Source organism: Oreochromis aureus, linkage group 7 (assembly GCF_013358895.1).
Source record: "Oreochromis aureus strain Israel breed Guangdong linkage group 7, ZZ_aureus, whole genome shotgun sequence".
NCBI classification, from domain to species: domain Eukaryota; kingdom Metazoa; phylum Chordata; class Actinopteri; order Cichliformes; family Cichlidae; genus Oreochromis; species Oreochromis aureus.
The window spans coordinates 60343379-60369089 of record NC_052948.1 but is presented as its reverse complement, the minus strand read 5'-3'; the positions used below and the strand labels follow the sequence as shown (position 1 = coordinate 60369089).

General features: G+C 40.4%; 1 protein-coding gene across 6 annotated transcripts in view; it reads left to right on the top strand.

Moving 5' to 3' along the window:
• Positions 1-25341, top strand: part of mical2b (microtubule associated monooxygenase, calponin and LIM domain containing 2b) — a 63010-nt gene extending 37669 nt beyond the window's left edge. Inside the window, exons 14-32 of one of the 6 annotated variants that reach the window (XR_005613777.1) lie at positions 1383-1477; positions 1909-1977; positions 2130-2258; positions 6290-6476; positions 6557-6630; positions 7609-7696; positions 12475-12627; positions 14297-14353; positions 16668-16789; positions 16932-17156; positions 17311-17486; positions 17601-17968; positions 18864-18937; positions 19042-19131; positions 22142-22235; positions 22739-22847; positions 22923-22996; positions 23077-23349; positions 23951-23978. Coding sequence is in view for 5 of the 6 variants with exons in the window: in XM_031738368.2 (XP_031594228.1) it covers positions 1383-1477; positions 1909-1977; positions 2130-2258; positions 6290-6476; positions 6557-6630; positions 7609-7696; positions 12475-12627; positions 14297-14353; positions 16668-16789; positions 16932-17156; positions 17311-17486; positions 17601-17968; positions 18864-18937; positions 19042-19131; positions 22142-22235; positions 22739-22847; positions 22923-22996; positions 23077-23297 (2405 nt within the window). In the remaining variant the exon portion in view is untranslated. Of the gene's footprint in view, positions 1-1382; positions 1478-1908; positions 1978-2129; positions 2259-2856; positions 3034-3121; positions 3395-3475; positions 3605-3976; positions 4773-6289; positions 6477-6556; positions 6631-7608; positions 7697-11003; positions 11287-12474; positions 12628-14296; positions 14354-16667; positions 16790-16931; positions 17157-17310; positions 17487-17600; positions 17969-18863; positions 18938-19041; positions 19132-22141; positions 22236-22738; positions 22848-22922; positions 22997-23076 lie in introns of those variants that run through there. The other 5 variants (XM_039614813.1, XM_031738368.2, XM_039614816.1 and 2 more) reach the window with 5 other exon arrangements.
• Positions 25342-25711: the final 370 nt, after the last annotated feature.

Below are 25711 nucleotides of genomic sequence, written 5' to 3'. Positions count from 1 at the left end.
CTTAGACTTATCTAAGTTTAAACAGGAGTTGTTTCCAGTCCCATGTTTTTATTCTTGGACTCAAAAAAATAGCTTTACATCAAAATAATTCACATTTATCTGAAATTAGGCCATGCTGCTGCCCCTCAGCTTAAAAAAGTTGTTCCCATTTTTTGACTTTTAAGTGGGTTCTGCAAACAGCAGATTTGAGCAGTAGGTGGGCAGGATTTCTGTATTCATAGCCAACACAGCGAGCCTGAGATGGCCTTATAAAGAATATTGCACTTAGTGGCATCAAACAGAACCAAAAGTAGAAAAAAATAGTGAGGGAGGTAAACATGTTGAGCAGTGTTAGACTCTAAATGTGAAGCGAGCTCTTTGGTTAATGCTTTGGGCATCAGCTTTGGGGAAAAGACCTTCAGGCAGTTGATAAAAGTTGCTGAATACTGATCTCCGCCCACCTCCCCTATGCTAATGTTACATGGCACTCAAACAATTCCACAATAGCAAAGATGGTGCTTAAAGTGTGACTTCCTGGATTAAAATGGTTTGTAAGGTTTTTTTCAAGATGACTGAAGTCAGGAGGGCCAAAGAGTTTTCTGTGCCATCCTGGCATACAGAGGAGATGTTCAGGCCCCGTGTCTTTAAAAAGAAAAGCCTAAATCATCATCCCTCCACTGCCGTGCTTGACTGTTAGAGTGAGGTGCTTGTGCTGACATGCTGTTTGGTTTTTACCAGACGTGGCGCTGTGCATTAATAGCCAAACATCTCCACTTTGGTCTCGTCTGACCAAAGGACACTGTTCCAGAAGTCTTGTGCTCCCGGCAACCTGTCCAAACAAGTCATGCTTATTTAATGAAACTCTATTTTCATGAACTTGACCTGGGGTTTCTGAGATTTTGTTTTTTGGAGTTTGCGATTTGGGCATTGGGAGTTTTGAGTCCTCGGTGTTGCCATGTTCCTTAAACCGTTTTTGACAGTGTTGTTCAGTGTGTTGTCTAATTATGGGAGGGCTGCTGCTGCTGGGGCTGCTGTTTCAGCGGGCTAGTGTGTCTGAATCAATTTATTTTCCCCTAGGTTGTCTGAACCCCAAAAAGTCCCAACAAAGCTGCCCTGAAAACAAGTGATCAGTGATTTTTACTCCGCCTGTCAGTCGTGGTTGTTCATGTAAAGGGAGCTTTTGTGTCCTTCTCTCCCACTGCCTTGTATGTGACGCATTTTCATTACTCAAATCAACAAGTGTCGCACTAGTGCTGCAAACAAATCCACCTCTAAAATGGGAATTTTCCAGGAAGCCATGTGATGACATTGGATTTTAATACTAATTTTACATTTTTTTTTAGCAGAATTTCCTGAAAAGATTAGATAACTTGTATGTAAACTGTATTGTGCTTATTTTCCAGTTTCCAGAGAAGGAGATGAAAATGGTGAAGATTATCAATCTAAAACCAACCACAAGGCGCTAAACCTGCCTCAGCCCAGAAAGAGAATTCCCAGGGTAATGAGAAATACTGATTCCTGTATTTTGCTGCTTTTTGTGTGATATTGATTTGATCTGAACGTTTAGGAGTCTGCTGCCCAACAGTATACTATTCAGTCATAGAAATGAGATTGGAGATCAGCTCACATTAAATGTCAAAGTAGTGTTTGTAATGTGTGTGTTATCTAACCATGAATCTTAGCTGTTAGTCTGCATAGGATTTATGAGTGCTGGAGGAAAAAGGCGTAAAGGGTTATAACATGGAGCTTCTGTTGTGATAAATAGGTTTGCTTTGTGTTTAATACTCTGCAGGTTTGCAAGTGCAACAGCCTTTTATTTTGAAATTTCCCACACGTTTGTCACTTTTAAAGATGATTTTTTTTTTTTTTTTTAACGGATGAAAGTGAGATGCACTTTGTAGATGTTTATTGTGTCGTCTGATGCTGCAGGATGACAAGAAACTGGAGGAAGATTCTGATAACAAGAAACGGCGAAAGGGCAACCACTACCTCACAGAGGTAGGTTCTTCGAAATAGCAGCTTTATTTTTCCAAGCAATGTGAGCAATGGTTTGTGATTCACTTTTTGCTTTTCAAATTGATCTCTTTCTCTTTCTCCTGTGTCTGTGTGTGTCTGTGTGTGTGTGTGTGTGTGTGTGTGCATGATGCCAGTTGTCCTGTCACAGTGCTCCCCCTGCTGGTGAGGATGGGGAACAACGGGAGAACAAAGTCCGCTCCATGGCAACTCAGCTGCTGGCCAAATTTGAGGAGAACTCCTCAACAGTAAAGGCACGAACAAAGGTGAGAGTTTGTCATGAAAAGGAGCTGCTTTGGTATTTATTTCCTCATCGTCCCTTCGCTTTAACTTCCTCTGCTGTCTGAGCAGTCGGTGTCACCTGTGGGGTTTCTGCCTTTCTGATTATGTAAAAGGTCTTAAAGCTTGTTAATTTACTTGGGATTTGCCTGCATCGGATGTGTTGCAGAACAGTCGGCCGTCGTTGTATCCATCTGTAATGTTTTAGCTTTGACGGAGAACATGATGCAGTTTTAAACTGGTTAAAGACTGCTGTTTGCAGGTTTATTTGATGGCACACCAGAAGGAAAAGGGTGTTTCAATAATCCCGTCTTATGGTAAAGGTGGTATATTGATATCATGAGACTTCCTTTCTCATGATGGAGCATTTACATCATAATCTTTGTCAGTCTGACAAATTGATTTTTTGCTTTTATTTTGGAGAATTGATTTTATGCCTGTATCTTCCTCATGCATTTATTTTTACTTTCTGTCCTCATATCACAAACTGGCTTCTTTGCAAAGTAACCCTTTTATGCTCTGCACACCCTTGTCTCACCCTGTCCTTTCCTTTTTATTTTCCTTTCCACACCTCTGTCTGATCAGGACCCATCAGATCCATCCTTTTCTCCTGCTCAGTCTCCTCCCACTTCCCCACTTCCTTCATCAGATGAGGAGGATGAGGAGGATGGGGAAGTGGAGAGAGAAAATCCCCGTTTTGCAAAGCCCAAAGATGACACTCCTCCTTCTCCTAGTCTGCTTCCCACTCGCCCCAAGTGGCAGGTATGCTTGCCTCTGAGCGCCTCTGAACTTCTTCCATTATGTCATGAAGAGTCTGTGCATAATCCATTTCCTCTTGCCTTTGACCCAGCCTTCCATCTACCTGCAGTTGCTTGAGAATCCCACTACTTTCTTCTCCTCCCCTGAATTCTCTCACACTCGGAGCGCCTGCAGTCGCTCTCCATCGCCCCCACGCTCAAAGAGTCCGTTAAGTCCTCCTCGCTCACTGAGCCCTGACACTCCTGAACATTACTACCCAGAACGCACCTCTCCAGACCTCTCGACCATTCGTCTTTCTCCCTCTACCCAGTCTGCTCTGGGTGCTGGGCAGTCCTCTGAGAGATCAGGGGGGGTTATGCGGCAGGTGAATTTCATATCAGTTCTTTACAGTATTTATTTATTTTGAATCCGTTCCAACTTTGACCGCCACCTGCTGTTCCTTTAGAGTAAAGACCAGAGACTGTCTGCTAGAGACTTTTCCAGGAGGAGTATAAAAGAGAGAGCTGTCCTCCTCTCCTCCATGTTTCCAGGCTCGAGCAGATCACCCTCAGCAGCTCCTCTTTGTCTACCACAGGTTGTGTATTATACACACTATTGGCATGAAAATGTTCATTCTTTAATCATTTTACTGGCGCATGTTCATGATGGCTTTGAAAAATTCTACATTGGGACTAATGAATGTTTGAGATGTACGGCTGGCTGCTCTTCTGCTCTTTAATTGGTTGTCTGACAAAATGACATCATCTGAGACAGTTTGCAGTTTTGTTTTTGACAAAAAGTCCTGCAAAACAACAGCTTTCAGCATAATTCCCAGCAGTGATTCTAAGATGGTAAACGTTACACCGCTCCTCTTCACTTTAGAGTTTGATAACCTTTAATTATCTTGTTTCTGCGCTTTCATCCTTTTATTCTACTCAGCCTAATATTTCTGACTCCTCTTCTTTAGGTGGAATCATCCATTTCCTCTCCTCCTTCCTTGTCAACACCTCCCCTTCTTCTGTCTATACCTAAGAGCTCCACCATCTACCCTGTGGTCCACCCTGTCCCAGACCCCACAGCCCAGGCTGGTTTCTCCCCTGTCCCACTTTGCACCCCTGGACACAAGGACAAGACACACACTCCCTCTTCCACTCCCTCACCTTCCACTGACTCTGAAAAAACACAGGAAATCTGTTCACTTCATCCTGATTCCTCTGCACCCAACAGCGAAACATCTGCTGCTCTTTCCTTTCCTTGCTTTGGGAGCACGAAGAGCTCCTCTCCGCTCTCGGACGCTGGCTGTGAACATGAACAAAGCGCCTCGTCTGACCTCGAAGCATCTCTGCTGCACGAGCAGAGTTATGAGAAGATGCGTGAGAGTTCAGAGAACGATCTGGAAAATGAGCAGGAGAAGGTTCACAAAACTGTGACAGTTGATGATAGTAGCGTATCTGAAAATAATCACACGAAGGTAACAGATACATTGTGCACGTCGATGGCCTGCATGAAGACCGCTTGATAGTTGCTTGATAATTGCTTATCTAACAAAATATAAATGTAGCGCTGCCTGAGCTGCATGTGCTTTAAACCTTCTGCAAAGTAACTCATTTCTGTTCCTGCATGACTTTCTGTTGTTGTATTAACTTGTGTATGTCATAGAAGAACACTAACAGCTCTAAGATACTTCAGCATTCAGTATACAGCAATAAATTTCTTTATTTATGTTAATGAAAATTAAAATTCACAGTATTCTTTTGCAAAAATTAAAGTCTCCTCTTTTTTTTTTTTCTTCTTTATTGTGAACCTACAAATACTATTTTTGGAAGTCTAATTCATAACAAACTAATTATACTAGCTATCTCCCCAATGGGTAAAGAAAAATGGAAACATTTCATGAGAATGTAAAAAATATTCTGTTAAAATTCAAGTGCTTTGTTACAGTTATTAACCTTAAACCTGCTTATTAAGTAAAAATGTTGCTTTCCAATTAATTTATTTAAAAAAGCTTGTTTCATAAACTGACTTTAAGACCAGGAACTACAACCTCCCATGCTTGTCGTTTTTCCTCTTGTATTCACATTCGCATGTGTTCAATAACACATTTATTCTTTATGAAATGAAACGAGCTGTTGCTCATTCTGCTGCTCGTTTAGCACTCAGACAGGTCTGGTCCCGAGAACCTCAGGAGAATTGCTCCAAAGTCACTCGCTCGCTCCATAAGTTGTCCAACTGGGGCTCCTCGTTACAGCAAAGAGGTACCACGCAGTGCCTCAGTCTGAATACAGTGTGATACTGTTTAATACAAATGATCCATTTTCAGTTTTTTCCTTCTGCCCTCTTGATAATTCCTGCTGATTTCCAATCTTTCCTTTTTCTTTTTTCCCCCTTCTCATCTTTTTGTCCTCCCGTCCTCTTCACCTGTGATAAATGTTAGCGTACAGTTGGAAAGGTATCATCAGCCATAGATGCTAAAGCTCAGATACTGGCCATCCTCTATGAGACAGACCACAGGCCCAGTGCTCCACCGGTAAGATGCATGTGGATCTAGCCCTGGGTCTCTTTTGTCTGTGTTGGCGGGGTTCATTTAAAACTGTAGCTTGCGTTCAATTGAACAGTGTTTCATCACAGCAAACACAACTCCAGCTACTAATATTCATAAACTGATGGGAAATGTATCTGCCATAATCAGGGGTGTGAGATGCATTTTGGGTGATGTAGGCAGGATGTGCTCTCTGGTTCTGGTGCAGGAGTTTGAACCTTTATGACAACTAAACGAATAATAAAATGTTAAATTGGTGAAGTTCTCTTTAACAGCATCTTTTATAACTAACAAGAAATGACTGTACTTGCTTCCCTGCTTTGACACATACAGGCCTGGAGCAGGTCTAAACGTCCATGAATCTTCTGCTGTTTTTACAGTCCTGTAATATCGCCTCAGAATAAGTATCCAGACTCTTCCAGTGAACTGGAAGTGGTTGTTTTATTTTTTATTCTTGTTATTTACTCTTGCAGAAAATAATACTTTGTGTCCCTAAAGAGTTTCATATACTGCTTCAGCAACTTTACAGCTCTGAAGAGCAACACTTTCTGTGATTGTGACCAGCTTTGACAGTTTCCTTATGCTGCAATCTGGCTGTTTGCTCCTGATATACGTGTGTTTTTGTTTGGGTTTTTTCTTTTCTTCCCCTCCTCAGGTGTCTCTTGGAAGAAAACGGTCCTAAAAGCTTGTCTGAAAGATGCTTTCAAAAATCTAACCCTATGCTGGCCTTCTTCCTCTCAGTGTGTGGTGCGTAAGGACTTCCCTCCCGGGTTGGGCGGCAGCGACATCTGCCACTTCTGCTCCAAGCGGGTGTACGTGATGGAGAGACTCAGCGCCGAGGGCTACTTCTTCCACCGAGAGTGTTTCCGCTGCGACGCCTGCAACTGCACCCTCCGCCTGGGAGGACACACATTTGACTCACAGGAGGGTACGTTGCATTTGCTGGACTTGCCTTTAAAACCTGTAAGAGACATCACTTCAAAAGATTTTTTTCTGCTTTCTTTACAGCAAAATTCTACTGCAAGCTGCATTATGCACAGCGGCTGTACAGCAATAACCCAGGAAGAGTTAGAAGGAGAATGGTAAGGAACCCAACACCCAACATTTATTACAAAGTAAATGTTAATTACACAGTGTAATATCCATATGTAATATCACTGTTCAGTTCTATTAGCTAGCTTTTAGAAAAGATCTTGTTTTATGGCACAAAGGAAATGTTTCATGTTAACCTGTTTTATAAGGAGCTTGGAAAGAAAAGCGTCTGGACTTCAAGTTTCCTTGAAGAAGTTTCACCTCTCATCCGAGAAGTTCTAAGAGCAATGGAGAGTCCCACATTTTAAACTCTATGGGGGTGTCCCCAAGAGGGACATGGACCCTCTATTGATACTCTACCTAATCACATGAGCCAAGGTGTGAAAACATGTGTGGGTCACAATCAGCCAAGGTTTCAGATGAACCCATTCTGAAGCCTATCATGTGATTTACTGAGGTCAGATTGCCCAGGATGTGAGTTGGCGTTAAGGCGTCTGGGAAGGGATCTCAAACCTGGATTATAGATGGCAGACACTTGGTGTCGTAAGCCACCACTGTTCAAAGGTGGTCATTCACAGTGGACATAGATGGCTTCTTTCACTTCTTTCACACTTTCCTCTAAAGAGGATGCTAATGTTCACATTTTGGACATTTGGATATTTTAGGTAGAGGATCAATAGGGGGTCCATGACCCTCTTGGGGACATTCCCATAGGGCTTAAAATCTGGGACTCTCCAATTACTCTTAGAACTGAAGAAGCTTCTTCAAGGAAACTTACAGAAGTCCACACTTTTAATTATACATAAGGATGTCAGCATGAAACAATGAACCTAAAGCTAATAACATCTATTTATAGTTTAAAGATCAATCATTAAAGGGGTTTAATGAGCATCAGTGTGAAACAGTAGTTTTAGTGGAGTAAACTTGTGTGGTTTTCTAAATCTTCTTGTTGAAAAATTCCCTGTTGTTGTTTTTAGAAGAGTGTGTTGTGTTTCTGAGTTCTTTCTCTGTGTGTTGTTTGTGTACAGGAACCCCAAAGCCGTGTCGCACCCTCGTCCATGGACGGCGGGAGCTACACCACCGCCACCACGGGCAACACCCAGCTGCAACCCCCAGGTACCCTGGTTTCCTTGCTTAGGCGAGGCTTGAGCCTGCCAAGGCGTGCTAGCCGGGCTGTGTGTGTGTTGCCTCAACAGCTGTTGGGAAGTGTGTGTGAGTCTTTCTCAGCTGTGGGGTCGCACGTAAGGAGCTACTCGCATGACTATGTGTTGCTGTTTGAGCTGCTGAGCCTGGGCTGTCCTCTGCTCTACATGATGCATGAGGTGTTGGGACAGATCTACCAGGAGCCCCAGATGGCCCAGCAGCATCTTGTCGGCCACCAGCTCACTTAGGAGGGAGAGGGGGGGTCATGGAGCCAGGAGGCCAGATAGGAGCCCAGACGGATTTTTTTCTTTTGCATTTCCAAAGAAAGCGTCAAATGTGCAATGCTTTCCATCATTTCATTTCATTTTAGTGTTATGTTTTTGAAGCCATCAGTAATTTATGAACCAGGATACCATGTTGTGCGCTCTACCCTGGTTCTTTTGGTACATGCTTGTTGACCATCAGGCTTTCCTGGTGTTGTAACCTTCTCTGACTCACGTGGGTTTGTTCCAGGCAGAGTTTTACCCACTGGGCTGTCACAGAAATGTCCAACCCAGACCACAAGACACTCTATACAAGAATCTGATTAGTTAATATATCGTCAGTATTATAGTAGTTGCATTAGTGACCTGGAACACACCCTCTGCTTCAATCTTTTTAAGCCATCGAGTGTTGGTTTTTCTCCGTGGACTAAACCAGTAATCGTGGTGTCTGCACTCTGCCTGCTGCCCCGTAACTCTGCAACACCAAAGTGTGCAATAGTAATGCCAAACTTTTCTTCTTTTTTTTTAATAAACACATTTTTCAGGAAGTGCTTTTCATTTTTGTATATCCTTTGTTTTTTTTTGTTTTTTTTAAGTATCTCAAAGTATTTCACTTTGTGTATTTTCTTAAAGGTAATTCACCGACATCCCTTTATTTATTCAGGGTTCATTATTTATTGTGTTGTTGTTATTTTCTGTTAAAAATCATTTTAAAAATATGGATGGAAATCAAATTATTAAAAAAAAACTGAACAGCAAATTGAAGAATTTAATCATTTACATTTTTCTCTCTTTGGGTGACGATTCATCTAATTTTTTACTTCTGTTTGCTAATTGTCACGAGAGCACACACTCTGTGTTTTTTGCAGTATTTTCTTGCATTGGGTTAAATTAACTCAAAAGTACATATTACTTTTTCTTAAAAATAAAACAAGAACAAAAAAATATATAATGATCATTTCAGACTGTTTTTTTTTTTTTTTTTTTTTTTTTCTTTCGGCCTCCCTGTTGGCCAAAGTCATTGAATCCAAACCAACTGAAGTGCTTGACTCAGTGAAAATGTTCACTTTGTTCTGTTTTTAGCTTTGCAACAATGTAGCACTTTTATTTTGTGAAATGTGAGCCTTATTTGTTATATTCTGTTTTGTTAATGATACCTAAGTTGTATTCAGTTCTTTATATCTTAATGTGAGAATTTCAGTGCTGATTGTACCATTTCCTGTAATTCTCGTTATATTGTGCATTTTTTTCCATCTTTCCATTCCTTCTCCTTTATCTTATCCATTTCCTTTTTTCTCCCCCTCCCAAATTCATTTCCTCTGTCTCATTCACTTCATTTTGTTCAGTCCATTCAAGTTTCCAATGCTGCACCCTCTGATTGGCTGATTCCTGGGAAGGTGACGATTGGCTGGCTTTGGCCATAAGAGCTTGTCGTGTTGCTTTTGCATTGGCTGCTTTCGTAGCTCCATACCGTCTCTGCGTAACCAGCACAAACCAGCATAAACCACACGTATCGCATGTTGATAAAGGGTGTTATGTGCAGCTTTGTGGTATGTTAAATACTATATTAAATATTATGCAATGAACCGTATCATGCAAACAACTCCGTTACAAGAATACTAACATGAAATAATGAAGCTGCCATTATCTTCAGGTTTTTGGTATTTAAACTGTGCATCAAACTGAAATTAGCTTTTCTTTTTAGCCATGCTAGCGGCGTGGCCCGTGCATAGACTGTATATAAAAGATGTAGCTTGCAAAGTGAAACAAATGTGAAACGGTAATAAACCAGTATTAATTCGAATGACCAGCAGGGGGTCAATCTTCTAGTTGCAAAAATAAGTCCAGCTGTATAGAAATATGGAAATATATCAGGAAAGTATTTACGAGGGCATCGATCAACGATGCCCTCGTAAATACTTTCCTGATATATTTCTTTTTTTTGGTCTTTGTCACCAGTTTCAAATCTCACTAAAGACGTTTGATCATTTTGCATATTTTAGTGTCCAGAACCAGCAGGCTGTGCAGTGCCACCCTCTGCTTGTGAACTCTGGTTTTAAAAAGGTGCTAAAAATTTTCAGTTTGAGGCTTTATAAAAAATGCTTTCATCTTTTATATACAGTCTATGGATCTAGGGATCGTTTTATTGGCTTGACGTCAGCTGACCTACAACTTTTGGAGGGATTCGCTTCACAGAGCCTACAGATGAAATAAGCAAACTCAATGTACCCTTCTATTGACCAATATAAATACGAGAGTTAAACCAATGGTGGATTTTTGTGTCCGATGTTTGGTCCCTATTAAATGTACTGGGCCATTGTTCAACTTTCTACCACTGTACTTCACAAACGAGGCAGAAACTTCACCAAAACATGGCGATTGACTCTCTGCTCAGCCATGGTGCTCCTCTGCTACATGTGCTGCAGAAAGTGTTGAGTTATTTCAAACGGTGCAGAGAGAGCAGATCACTGTGTGACGATACCAAAGCTTTCATATGATAACTCAGCATAACAGACACCAGTACTGATGGAACTTCAGGATTAATGGCTGATATTGGCCGACTGTATCAGTTACTGTAATAGATAGGTTTGACCCAGGCTCCTGCCTGCTCTTTGAAATTAAAGTATTTAAACTTTAAATTAGATATTTCTATGTATCCAATCTTTTTATTTTTTAGTGCTTTAATTGGATTTGTTCACCTAAGGGAAGAGACAAATAAAGGTTAATGGTGCAGGTCCACTATTTTTAAAAACCCTGGATTAAACTTCATAATCTTATGGTATTGATTAACAGATGCACATGTAGCACCTTTTTTTAGCCAGTTTGCGCAGGCTAATCCTCGTAATGCTCATGTTGTGCTCTGCTTGTCCCGCACTCCTCTAACACCAAGCATTGACGTGAATGCCCCTGGATTGATTTGTTCTCTCTAGTACAGCAGCAGCCTCCCTTCTTAGGCCCGTTTGACGGTAACACGTGTCCACATGTCTGTGGTCTGTCTGTGGTTCCCTCTGTTTCAGAAGGAAGCCTCCCCCCCTCAGAGCCCCTCTCCAGGTCCCTCTCATGTACCTCCTAGTCTTTGCTCAGGAGTGAAGCAGCCCAGTAGCAGCTTTGTGTTTTTTTTGCACACTGCCACAGACCTTTTGGTGGCTGTACTGTCTGTATTATGCAGTTATGTTTATTATCTCAACGCAGCCTTCCAGCCTTATTTTTTTCCACATTGAGAATTCCTGTAAAAATGCTTAATTTATGATATTTATAAGCTGTAAATATATTTCAAAATAAATCAGTTTGATTGCATAAATTACTCGCGTCATCATTTATTGTAATTGGTCAAGTTTCGCTATACAGTTGGACAGGGGTTGTCTCATAATTAAGTGTTTAAATTTAAAAAAAACCAAACAACTTTTATAGGAAATTTATTTTTTCTTTTATGCTAACCTAACATCACCCACACAAGTCATGTTCACAATCACAGCTTTTGTTAACCATTAACTTGTGCTTTTTGAGAAGGTGACAAAAAATGCTGGCTATTAATAAAAATAATTGTAAAGGCAAACTAGGAAAAACAGGCTTCATGCAAAAGCTTGCATATAATTGAAAAAGTTCAAGACCTAAACAGAATTGAAGTGAATCTTCTGTTAGCTTCCTCATGGGTTCTGCTAGCGGGTCTTCTCTGTCCTTTCCTTCAAATTTGACATCTCTGAATCCTCCTGTGTAGCTTTAAAGGGTTGTTTTTTTTATTATTTCACTTCCGCTTGATCCCAAACCTTTCAAGTAAATTTTTGGATGGATAACCGGTGCTACCAGTGTTAAAATATATTAAAAAAAAAATACCTAGAGGCCCATTTAGACCTGTGGTTATACCGACATCTTTTCATTTCTTTGCTGTTACCAAGTGGAATCCCCTTCTGTACAATGTTGACTTCATTACTCTGTGAGTACTCATGAATATGTGATGCCTGTATGGAAATGAAGCTTTTTCTGTGAAGTTGCAATTCAGTCAGACCACTCACCTTTACCTTTTACTTCTTACAGCAGCACCGTGTAGTTAGTCATTCAAGCTTCGAGCTCAACAGTCCACGTAGATTTTTTTGCATGTAGAAATTGGTGAGAGATGGGAAAATGCAGCTTAAACAAACCAGTCGTGTGTGTGAAGCAGCACGTTTCTGGTTGTCTGACTGAACTAGTCTCACTCTGTGTGTTTAAACAGCTTCTGTGACCCTAAGAAGCCAAATTATGGTTCAGATTCAATTCTTGAATTTAAGAGTAGTTCTGTTTAATTTTGCAATGCTTAGTTAGCACCTAGCATCTTTACTTTGAGATGCAGGACTAGTAGTTCAGTTCTTGTAACTGTCAACTTTTTGTGCTGAAATTCTTAAGTCTGTTTTTAAGACCACAAGCATGAAACGCGCTGTTTAATAACACTGTACCACTGATTAGTTTAACACGAACTTGAATGTAATGGCTGCACACTGTTGTTACTTGCAGACGAGGCCTCCAGTTCGCTCTCTGAACCGCTTGATAAAACAGTTCCCGGCGATGTGGATGTGGCAGTGGAAGCTCACGATGCTTCCTGTTTAGTAAAACCCAAAACGCAAGATACCGCCGCAGCCAAAGGTCAAAGCCAGGACTCTTCCAAAGGTCAGTGCGATTTTCTTTTTTGAAGATATGAGGATGGTAGACTGGAGAAAAACAACGATTTCCAGCTGCTCGGATGGCTTTTTAATCTCCAAGGTTTATGTTTGTTGTTTCATTCATAGCATGATATTCCCTGAGGGAGAATCTCAAACTGACTGAACTCTAACTCGTGACTTTACTGTTTGTGTTGGAGACCCTCCTCCGGTTATATGTGGGAGACAGGGGTGTGACTGATTATTATAGTTTTTGTCCCACACTACTGCAACAGTCTGTCCACATCAGAGGTGGAAAAGTACAGACAGACATACTGTGAGTAGAAGTACTTGATACTAGTGTTAAAGCACTGGTTCAACTTTGTTGCTCAAGTAAAAGTGAAAAAGGACACAGGAACTGGACTTTCTGCTTTTTTAATATAATACAATATAAAATTATTACATGAGAGTACAGATGCTCTTTGTGGATTTACACAACTGAATTCAACAAGATGTAAGCAGATGTTTCAGCTCTGTTCCATTTTATTGTCTTTACACCAGACATTAAGTTGTTATACCGACTGAGTTCAGTGAATGAATCCAAGCATCATCACCTTAAATGTAAATGAATCTGTGCTACACTTGATTTAATCCAACACTCTGACCATAAGCACTGCAGCCACTGTGCACCAGTCCAACACAGGGCTAGTACTGGGAACTCACCACAGTCCTGCAAACTAAGCTGGTTATCCTGCACAAAACTTCCCAGAATTTTCACGCGACATTTGAATAACATAAAGTTGGTGTGCTTAGTTTGTTTCGCAGGACATTTCACAATATGAAAAAACATAATTTATCAAAACACATCATATACGGATCCAACATGTGATTAAAAAGGATGACATTATGTGCAGTCTTTAAATCTGCAGCTCATCAAGTGTCACTGAGCAGTCTGTACCTTTTTTAAATATATCCTCTCTTCTCTGGTCTACATATATTTCTGCACATGAACATTGCAAACTCTTAAAGCTGAGGTTCTTAGTATTCGCAGAGTATCTCCTCTTATCCGGTAAGAGATTCTAAAGCAGAATACGGAACATCTCAATTTCACTATTCTTAAATAGGACAAGTAACACCTGTAACATGAGATGTGCTTGAGATATCACTCAAATCCATTTATTACCACTTCTAATGGATATTTTTCCACCTGTTTAAGAAGCTCTTTGTTAAAATAAAGAAAAGAAGGAAAATGTGTTTCCTTTACAGCAAACCAAAGGCTTGCAGGAATGCAGGAATGCATGAAAGAGCTCTTCCCAGCTTTTTAGAAACTCGTTGCTGGCTTCAAATTTCAAATATCACTTATTTTACAAATGGTATGTCATATATTACCTTTGTGTTATTTTCAGTGAAATATGCCTTTAAATTAGTTTCACATTGTTGCATTCTGTTTGCATTTACATTTCACACCATAGTCCAACTTTTTCAAAACTGATGTCGCACATTATTATTAAAGTTTTCTTACCTTGTGAGATGAGCTCTTTCATGTGACCCACACCTGATCTGTTCCACACCAAATTCTTACCTGACAGCATTCCCCACATTCACTTAATCAGCCTTCATTTAATTTTTTCTGTGTTTAATTCATTTCTGCTTAATGTTAACCTTTGCAACTTACTGAAATTTTTTCATTTGTTTTGCAGATCACTGTCACCCCAAACACAAACACAACAACAGATGGAAGCGGAAGATTCGAGCAAGTGAGTAGCTCAGATTTTCACTCTGGTCTTGCCTCTCCCATCATCACCGATCTTCCTGTTGTTGTTGTCGTTGTCACCGATGTCATCATTTCAATGAGAACCAAAACCTTGTGTCTTGTCTGACAGCTATTAATAGTTTGGTTGTGAGACTTTATTTAGTTTATTGGTTCTTTTTATAGTGCAGGCTGTTTCACTCTACAATATCTGTGCACAAATAACATGATGTGACAAACCAAATGTTAGTGGGGAAAGCGCCCAACAACAGTTACTGTAGGCTTGTGGTTTTCATGTAATTGATAAACTGTCATCCCATGTATTCAACACTAGAGGTCACTGTTTCCCAACTTTGTAGCATTCTGGGAGCTGTTTGTTGTTTTCTGCAGAGTGATTTAATTCCTGTGACGTGTTGGACAGTGTTCCTCCTCCTGACTGCAGCCATGACTGACACATCCTCAGAAAACAAATAGTTTTCCTCCTTTATGTGTCAGGTTGATAATTTTGTTTTGTGGCTGCTTACAGTTCATACATATCATATATAATTTTGGCATTATTCAATCTGCCACCTGTTTCAAGGTGGTTTGGCTCACACTGCTGTTGAAGAGTACACACCTACACTTGTACTCATTAATCTGTCATTAGTTAGCTAACCCTAAGATACAGGTTTCTAAAAATAACTTGCAGCAGGTATTTTCATTTGTCACATTTACGAAAAGGTCTTAACAGAAACAAGGTGCTTACTTTGTGTTAAATCTCTTAAATCAATCTTTCAATTGAATTGTGATATCTTAGCATTCTTATTAATACTTTTGTCAGAAACTGGACTTTTAAAATTTAAAACTAACTGGTTTCAAATTACTGACTGGCTGTGAGTTGGACAAAGCTAAATATTACTCTATTCCCTTCAATTCAATTTTATTAATATAGCACCAAATCAAGACAGCAGTCATCTAAGGTGCTTTATACTGTAAGGTAAAGACCACAACAATCAGATGACCCCCTGTGAGCAAGCCCTTGGCGACAGTGGGGGGGAAGAAACCTCCCTTTTAACAGGAAGAAACCTCTGGCAGAACCAGCTTCAGGGAGGGGCGGCCATCTGGCGCAACCGGTTGTGGCTGAGCGAGGAAAGCAAGATAAAAGAGACACTGTGGAAGAGAGCCAGAGATTAATAATAACTAAAGATTAAATGTAGATTGGCATGTAAACACATAGTGAGTGAAGAAGAAACACTCAGTGCATCATGGGAATTCCCCAGCAGTCCGGAACTATTGCAGCATAACTAAGGGAAGATTCAGAGTCACCTGGTCCAGCCCTAACTATATGCTTTGTCAAAAAAGAAAGATTAAAGGCTAATCTTACAAGTAGAGAGGGTGTTTGTCTCCCGAATCCAAACTGGGAGCTGCTTCCACAGAAGAGGGGCCTGAAAGCTGAAGGCTCTGCCTCCCATTCTACTTTTAAAAATTTAGGAACCACAAGTAAGCCAACAGTCTTATCAACCCAATAGAGCACAGTCTGAGAGCAAAGTGCTCTATTGGGGTGATATGGTACTATGAGGTCTTTAAGATAAGTTGGGGTCTGATTATTCAAGATCTTTTCCAAGGACTGCCCTTAGAAAAGATACTGAACCCCAAACTGCACCTCATGTGTCCTTCAGTGTGTGAGCGACTATGATTAAAGCATTGTGTAAATGCAGGTCAATTTATCATGTCGTACTGACTGCACAGATTGAATGAAAATTGCGCTTTGAACCAGGTTTTTGCTGCATGACTGAACCGGTACCAGCCACTCTTTAAGAGGCGTACTGTATTTAGTGCACCGTGGAAATCTTTGCAGTGGAATCCCATAGGCTGCCCATACGTTTGCATACATTTTAGATAAAACGGCCAAAACATCAGCCACTTTGGATCAGCGCAGTACCTCAGATCTGCTTAGTGTTGACGCTAACAGTGGCTTTATTTCAGAGCTGCCACCAGTTCATGCTGCACCTGGTGTCCTTCCTTTCTTTAATTCTGGGTATTGTAAAGTTGGTGTTAAAATTCATACAACTTGCATTAAGCTGTAAGAGCCCTGTTGAATTGTGTCAGTCACTTCAGTGGCATCATTCACATTTTAAAGATGTAAGAAGTAATGTGAAGCTGAAGTTTTGATGTCTGATGTGTGTTTTCCATTTGCATGCTGAATCTAAAAGAAAAAAAGACAGTGTTTCGTGCCTGTATTATATTCAGGTAAATTAATAGTTGCTGGGTAACAGAAAAATGGTCGCAGTATTTGCATATTTTTTGTTGTAAAGTGTTCCCTGTTGTGTCTCTTTATGTAGCCTTCCCTCTGCTTTTCATCAAGCGCTATCCCAAAAGCTCACAGCTGGACAAAGACGGACCTGATACCGTCCCTGAAGCCGACTCTGACTATGAGGAGATCACTTCAGCAGAAAAACAACCTGTATGTTATGACTAATTTAAATTCACTGGATACAGAACGGCCTTGTTTTTAAGGAATCTTATAACTAAGAGCAAGGGTGTCTGTGTAATTCATTGACGTTGCACAGTGTGAACAAAAAGACTATTTTCTGCTCTTCTTTCAGCACTCGGACAGCAGTTCCAAAACATCAGTGGATACCCTGAATCCTCCAGAGGTAAATGAGACGAGTGAGGAGCGCTCGGCCGTCTGCAGAACATCTACGCCAAGGAAACGCTTGGCCCTGTCCTTTTCTGCCAAAGAGAAGCTTCTGAACTGGGACATGGAGGTCAACCCAGAGGAAACTCCCGTTAACACAACCACCGAAAATGCACCACAACATAAGGACCAGGTGGAGACTTGATCTGTTTATTAACCTGAGAGAAGAATGAGCCTGGATATGAAAGATGGTTTTCTCATCTTTTCCTTCTACGATATATAGAATGGCTCAAGGACAGTGATGTGAGAGATATAAGAGGAATTAATCCCACATTATGTTTTATCAGGTACACGCAGAGGCAGAACTAGATGAGCCTCGGAGAAACTCGATCCAGAGCGGGGAGGCATCCCCAAGCCAAACCTCAGCTTCATCCCCCTCAGCCTTCCAGGCTATAGCCAACGCCTTCAGGAGGACATTTAGCGGGACCAATCAACTCAGCAGCTCCAACACTGCAGTCATAATGTATAAAATACTTGGCTCATAGTTTGCTGTTATATAAACCAAGCTGTCTTCTCTACTGCTCTCTATGGGCTTCAAGTCAGATTAAATTCTGATACTTTTCCTCTGCTTTAACAGGAGACCTAAACACGACGGTCCCCGCAAACGGAGGCCCATGTCCGAAGGAGCGTTTAGCTTTAGCTCACACTTCAGTGCCATAGCTCCAGAGTCATCCCGAGAGGACCAGGCCAGCATGCGTGAAGCTCATTGGGCAGATCCATGGGGGGCGGGGCAGGACCTGCCTTCCCTGTTGCAGCAGGTGTCCTTAAAGGGCCGTAAAGACTCTGGAGAGGTGTTCGCTGATGACATTGGCCCATTTGCACGCAAAAGGGTCAACTTGTTCTCTTCCTTGAGGCTGAGGAAGAGGGAATTGTCTGGGAGTGAAGGGAAAGACCAGGAGGTTCAAAAGGAAATCACAAACATCCTCTCCAACCTCAGAAACAAAGGTTAGTGTAGGGACTCCGAAGCTTGTTTGTAGCAGTGCTTTAAATCTTCAGGATTTTTTGCCCTTAGCTTCAATATTAGGATGTGATCCAATTTACAAGTTCCATACTTTAACTCAGGTCAGTGGGCAGCTGCAACTGCAATAATGTCTCATGATCAGACAACCTAACAAAACCCTCCAGACAGAATCAAAGGACCTCGTTTTACTAAATGTGTGTTTTTGAGGTTTAAAGGGGATCTATTCTCCTCATTTTTAGGTCTCTGATTTTTCTACTGGGTGTAATAAAAGTAGCTTTGCATGATTTGCACACCCTAGCCCTTGGTGTAGCCCATCTGGTCATCCACTGTGTGAAATGAGCCTTTAGCACCTTTTCCTTTAATACCACCCTCCATTTAGGCTAGCTTTCTTGTAATTGGCTGCCCCTCATAGACAGAAGGCTCAAACAGCAGGTGGGTGGGGTTTACTGCCCACACTCAGAGCTGTGTGCCTGAGATGACCATGTTAAGCTCCTCTGCTCTGTGTTGTACAGCTCCAGCAATAGAAAAAGCCATCTGAAATTGAGGGTTTCGAGCAATCTCAAGCCTCCTTATTTAAGTCTTGCAATGTTTAATTTGAGTATCCACTGCTGAAAAGAAGGAAGAGGTTTTTGCCCCCCTTTATTGCTTATTTGCTCCATGCTTGTATGCTTGTTGTGTGTTTGGAGTGCAGGTTTCTGAACACCTAGAAGAATTTTGCATCCATGGGATTATCATAGTAGAAAACCTTAAATGCATTCTTTTCATGTGGACTTTTAAAGTTTATCTATATAATGCAAAAAGGCTCTTTTCTTGCAAATCTAAAATGCTAAGAGTTTCTAATTATCCTCACTTTTTAACTTTTCACTCTTATATATCCAGCATCCAGTCAGCAGAATTTGGAGGAGCCCTCCTCAAGTGATGAGGAAAATGAAAACCTGGCATCCAGTCAGAAGGTTTGTACATGAGACGGCACGTTCCAATTATTCCCGCGTGTACTGTTTTGTTTTGTTTTTTCCATGTGTACATTTTGTGAAATGTTCCACGCTTCCTGTCCCAGCTACATTCAGAGAAACTGAGGAGGAAGCAGGAAAAGACAGTGGCCCAACAGGCTAAACGAGAACAGCTAAAGAGGCTTCACAGAGCTCAGGTATCGTAATTTCCTTTTAAATTCAGTCTGTGGTTAATAGAGAGATTTGTGCTGGAAAGCTGTCCATTGGTCTGACCTGACAGAAATGTAAAAACCCCTAACATGTGTCTGACTGAAGAGCTTTTTGCTACCAGTCATAGTTATACATTTCACATTTACCTGATGCTTTTAAAGTACAAAGGTTTGCTGCTCGCTCGAAAAGATCCAGTGTTTGCATCTGAGAGTATGTCCACACTGATGACACTGAATATCTAGCAGTTATGGCTGTTTCGCTTTCTTTGGCTTTAACAGAGAGGTGTTATTATGTTTCAACTTTCTGCTGTAGTCAAAAGCTCATTTATGTCTATGAGCACATTTATATCTTTAGTGCTGTGCGAAAATGTTGAGCCACCCCTCGTTTCTTATTAATTTTATAATAAGAAAAGTGGGTGCATTGATTTTAGCTAAACATGTGAAAACATACAAAGAAATATAAAGTCTAAAACTGATTTTGTGCAGTTCTGTTGAGCTTGATAATCAATATTTGGTATGACTGCCTTTATTCATCAACACTGTCTTAACTCTCTTTGGCAGCTTTCTTGTATTTTCTGTAGTCTTCGTTCGATAGTCCTAGTTCCATTTTCTGTCCAGATGATTCAGACCTCACCGTTAGAACTGCTTGAATAGTTCAGTTCAGTTTTATTTCAAACGTGTACATTCACCATCATTTCGTGATATCATTCCAGTCTTAAATTAAACAAACAATGAAACAAAAGCGAAACAAAACAAAAATCATCACAATATAGTTTCTTTCATATAATAAAAGACAGAATATGTAAATTAGCAGATTCACAATACTGAAACAAACAAACCAAAACCTTCCTGGGTTAACCCCGTTTTCGTCATTCTTATAGTTGTTTACAATTTTTTTTTTTTTTTTTTTTTTTTTTTTTTTATTTTAAACTCGTTTATGTTGTTACTTTCTTCACTATTGAGACAGACATACTTTTTAAAATTGTTCTAGCACTTTGTATTTTTAAATTCCATTTCTCTCTTAAGTTATACCTCCCTTATCTTTCTATAAACAATTTACAGATTTCTTTTGGAAGCATTTTGTTTCTTGCTTTATATATTATTTGTGTTGTTTTAAACTTCACCAAGTCCTGAAGTTTTTTGGCTTGCATTTTGATAAAGAGTGCATTTGTCCCGTACCCTGCATTATTTATTAATCAAATGGCTCTTTTCTGCATTATGGTTATTGTTTGTGTATTACTTTTGTATGCGTTTCCCCAGACCTCTACACAATAGCTCATATATGGTGGTAGTAGTAAAGCACAGTATAATATGTGCAGTGCTTTCTGATCCAAGATTTGCTTTGTTTTCCCCAGCACGGCAATGCCCCGTGCCAATTTCCCCCTAACTTAAGTAATATGTTAGGTTCTGATAGTGTTGAGATCCAGGCTGTTGGGAGGCCCATCCATGACTGGTGGTGTTCTATTGTATGTTCTTCTGTCCCAACATGCTTTTACTGCATTGCCAGTGTGTATGGGACCATTGTCATGCTGAAAAACAAAGCTGTTGCTAATCAGGTGTTTTCAGATGGCATTGCACGGTGAATCAAAATTTGATGGCACTTTTCTGCATTCACAATCCAATCAGTTGTGACAAAATCCCCATCAATCCAACCATGAGCAGAAATAATTAGAACTCTCTTTCAACCAGTTTTCAGGTGGTTGGGTGTGGTATTTATTAGAATTTTCTCATTTCACATATGACCCCAGCTGGTTCTTGGTCCATAAAGAATGAAAAGGAATAAAACAGGGGAGACTATGGAAAAAAGCTTTGACTAGTAACAAATGGAGCCGCTCTAAAGGAATTTAATAATGATGCTATTTGAGTATTTAAATATTTGCATCTGATTATATAAAAGGACATAGGCATGAAAAAATTGAAAAAAAAAAATCAATATTACATATGTTAATAAGGTAGTGGGCCACCATGTGACACCAGATGTCAATGTTTCCTGGCAGTGATTCTTCACGTCTCCTGAACTCCACCACGTGGATAAATACCCTTCTTCCCAAAGATATTCCTGTGTGTGTTTGATAGTGGTTTGTAGCTTGGCTCCACCAGTGTGTGAATGTGACAGTGAATGAATAGTGGAATTGTAAAGCGCTTTGAGTGTCTAGAAAAGCGCTATATAAATGCAATCCATCATCATTATGATTATGATTATGATTATTATTATTATTATTATTATTATTATTATTATTATCATTGTTATTGTTGTTGTTATTGTTGTTATTATTGTTATTATTATTATCAAAGTGGTGAAGACTGCTGTCAAACATGTCCCCCCAAACATCATTTCCATTCTCCATCAAACCTTTCAGGGAGTCTGTTTGCCCTATGGATGAGGGCATCATCACCCGGGAAGAGGCTACTCCCACCATGACAGAAATGTTTCATCAAAGAATAAAAATGACCAGCTTAATGTTTATTTGCAGTGACCTTTCACAAACAGAAGCACTCCTCGCTGTAGGAGTCGGTGCTTCAGGTTTTTCCTTCAGTTTGTTATCCTTGTTTATTTCCCAAAGAATGTCACAATATTCCTTTCACTGCAGACGGTCCCTGCTGATATGCGTCTGAGATTTCTTCCATAACCCCATTACAAGGATGGTAAATGGAACATTGTTTGCAGTGCTCACAGAATTGAAAAATTGCATTTAAAAAAAAAAAAAGAAAAGAACGCCAGCAAAATCTCTTACTCCAAATGATTCATGTAAGTGTTTTTCTACTGTAGAAATAGGGCCTTTAAACTTGTTCATTACAAGTTCTCAGAATTACCCAGAATAACAAGGACACTTCAGAGAAAGAAGGGCTAATTTTATTTGTGAACACCACAAATCAATTTAGATCCTTTGTATGGAGGTGAAAGCAGAAATTTCAAAGAACGATTTCTCTGTTGATTAATCTCCTTTGATCACATCTAACTACATGTGTCATACGGCGACATTGTTGCATTGCACAGGTGATCCAGAGACAGTTGGAGGAAGTCGGAGAAAAGCAGAGGGACCTGGAGGAGAGAGGAGTGGCCATAGAAAAGATCATAAGAGGAGAAACAGGTACATTCAGACCAGTGCCTTGCAAACCTGAGTCTCAGCATTGCATAGCTGCTTTTATTTGACAGAAGTCTGTACCATAACACCTTGATTCACTCTACTATACAGCTCAATGGAATTCCACAGTGAAAGCTTCATTCTTTTTTTTTTCCCTTCTCGTTCTGTTTAATTGCACTGCCCATACTTCTCAGACCATTTAGAGAAAAGCACTGCCTTGTAATCCTGGTCTGGTTAAAAGCCTCTACATACGGTTAATGGCTGTGCTCACAATAGACACTAGGGACTTTATTGTTGCTTCATCTTTCTACAATACAGGCTTCTGTTTGTGTTCCAGTGAATAGTATATGACCCTGTGACATGATGTGTATATGATTGAAGTTTTTTTTTTTTTTTCTTGCAGTGGTTTTTAAATAATTGATATAAATTCTGAAATGTCTTTCTTCTTTTTTAATCCCTATCAAACCTCTTTTTTCCTTCCTACATCGTTCCCTCTTTCACTTTTACAGAATCTCCTCAGACGGACGACAGTGACGAGGCCCAGCTGTATCAGTCCTGGTTTAAGCTCGTCCTAGAGAAGAACAGATTGGCACGCTATGAGTCTGAACTCATGATCTTGTAAGTGAATCCATTATGAATGCAGTTCCCTTTTCTCACATGTAGAGGTCTCACTATTTTCTCCTCTGCGTTCAGCGCTCAGGAGCTGGAGCTGGAGGACACACAGAGTCGGCTGCAGCAGGATCTACGACGCAGAATGGCAGTAGAGGGTACGGCCTTGAGCACACAGCGCTGCAGTCTGATATAATATAGCATGCTCTTATTTCTGTCTTCCTCCTACTCTTTTTAGATACAAAGAAGAGTGCCTCAGAGCTGCAGGAGGAACAGGTGATCCTCGCAGAGATCATGAGAACAGTGGAGAAACGAGACATGTTGGTCTCTATTCTGGAGGAGCAGAGGCTCAAGGAGAGGGCTGAGGACAGGGACCTCGAGAGCCTTGTGCTCTCCAAGGGCTATGAGTTCCACTGGGCCCGCATGGATGATAGCTGGGGCCAAGAGAAGCAGGAGTGATGGCTGAAAACCGAGGACCTCACTCTGAAGAGGATGATTAGAAGGAAAACAGGTTCCCACAATAGTTTGCTTGTGGCTTTTTTTCCCCAAAGCTATAAGTCTGGAAAATGTGGACAGAATCTTGAAACACTGATGAAGGTTGTAAGACTTCATAGTGTTAGAAAGAATGGAAATTGACCCTTAGATAATGGCTTCCTGTATAGCCATGAGGGTTAATAACTTTTCTGCCAACTTTTCTCAACACTCAGAAGTGTAACTGCAATGTCCCATGCTGATACTGACCTGAAACTTGATTTATGATATGCTTAACCACCTCTGATAATATGAGCCACTGCCTTGAATGCCTGCACTCATCATAAACCAAACTGCCTTATGTGTGGCTGCTAGCCATAAGAGTGGACTTGTTGCGACAGATTGGTTATTACTGTAACACTGTATCTTCACTGGATAGCACATGGAAGGAGTCAAAAGTTTTTCTGGAGACTCTTGCACAGCATGAATTGTTATAAAACCAGAAAAATGCTTTAAGTATTTCACTATGAGTCACTTTATGTGCTGCCTCGTTTGTGACTGTAAACTCTTGTGCATATTTAAAATTTTTTCACTTTTCGTTGGATCACTGTCAAATCAAATATATTTGTATGTATGCTCAGGCACTAATTGACACCAGAGAAATGGAATCCTCTGCCATGGAGCTGCTGCACAGACTGAAACCACAGATGATCTAGGGGAGCCATTCCACTTCCTATTTGTCCCATTGTACAGTTGGCTGGAGTTCAGCTGAAGAAGCAGCAAACAGCAGTAGCAAGACAGTCCACAGTGAATGGTAAAAGCATAGACTGTATATAAAAATGGATGGGCCCCTTACTCCTCATGTTGAAGTCTCAAAATCAGCATTTTGGTACCACTATGTAAATTTTTGGAACCAAAAATGATCGTGAACATGTTTGGAGTGGGAATTTATTAGCCTAATATTGTCAGACTTGAAGCTAATTAGTGCTAAGTAACAGACAAATACAGTGGTTGAATTTCACTCACCAAAACTGAAGCACCGACTTCTTGGACAGACTATACCACCCTGCAAGCCAGGCACCGACAGCACAAACACTGTGGAGGTCCAGTTCCGAGACCTAAACTAAAGGAGGTAAAGCCCAGCAAACACAGATGGGCGGCAGCTTCCTGTGTTGGGACACCTGGCAATGCAAACAGCTGCAACCCTATCTCTAGTATTAAATTAAAGAAACTTCTATGAAGACCAAAACAGGAGGCTGTAAACATATATTTTTGTTTTTTTATTGCTGTAAAAATGTACATTTTAACATGGGATTCACTTGTTGTGTGTTGAAGAAGACTACTGGTATCAGGAAACTGCTGCTAGAAACTGGCTGCTGTTGCTCGCTTCATCTGTGAAATTCAAATGTCAGTGCTGTAATGTTGCTTATTGTCCCCAAGTGTTACATAGAGGTAATTTATTACAATTTGAAATCGAGACTATTCTAAAAACTTACACACTTCTTGATCCCCTTTATCACAAGCATAAAGAAAATGTCAAGAGGAAAAATCTTCACTCCACAAAAAGTACATTTTTGGTCTAAAGTTTCACTCATTCTGGACCATCTTTGAACCACCGTGTAGAAAACTGGAAGTCCAGACAGTGGGAGTTCTCATGTACTTTGAAGTTCTTTGTTGAAACTTGCAGATATCTCCGGCCTTCCTCCGGTAAGGCATACCACTAGCTGTGACATCCTGAAAGCAGCGTGCCCAAAGTGGATTCATCATTTTGTTTTAGTTTAACTGTGAATCTGTCTGCAATTCACTGTAAAGGGCTGTGAGTCAAAATGCCATCAAAATGTCGTCTCATGAAAAGATGAATATGTGTTTACATGAGTTTTAATGCTGATGCAAACTGCCATACTATTCTCTCGGTCCTCTGGCTTTAAATGTTATTTTGTTTATAATACAAATGAATGCAAATTAAATATCTGAATAAGTTTGGTTTTCTTTATCAAAAAAAACTTTCATGTTTTATTTTTATGCTGCTTTGAGTGTTTTAAATGAAAAAGAATCTTAAATAAAAATGAATTTAGTATTTTCAATACTGTTTTCTCCGTTGATTGTAACAGCAACATATTTCTTAATGCTTAACAACATAAAGACCAATATAAACAGTCTTAAAAAGCTGTTGGGCTTCAGTTGTCTTTGGCATTGATGCTACAACTTTCTGAAATGCTGTTGTGGTTTTACAGACACATGAGCACTAACCACATGATGTTAACTTGTCTGCCATTTTGGACGTGACTATGTAGGATCAAGTGATTAAGGCCCCAGCCACACAGGCTTAGAGACTGGTCCCCAACCATCTGCCAACCATTGGTCATGAGGGAAAAATTAGTATTCCCCTACCTGTTTTGAGT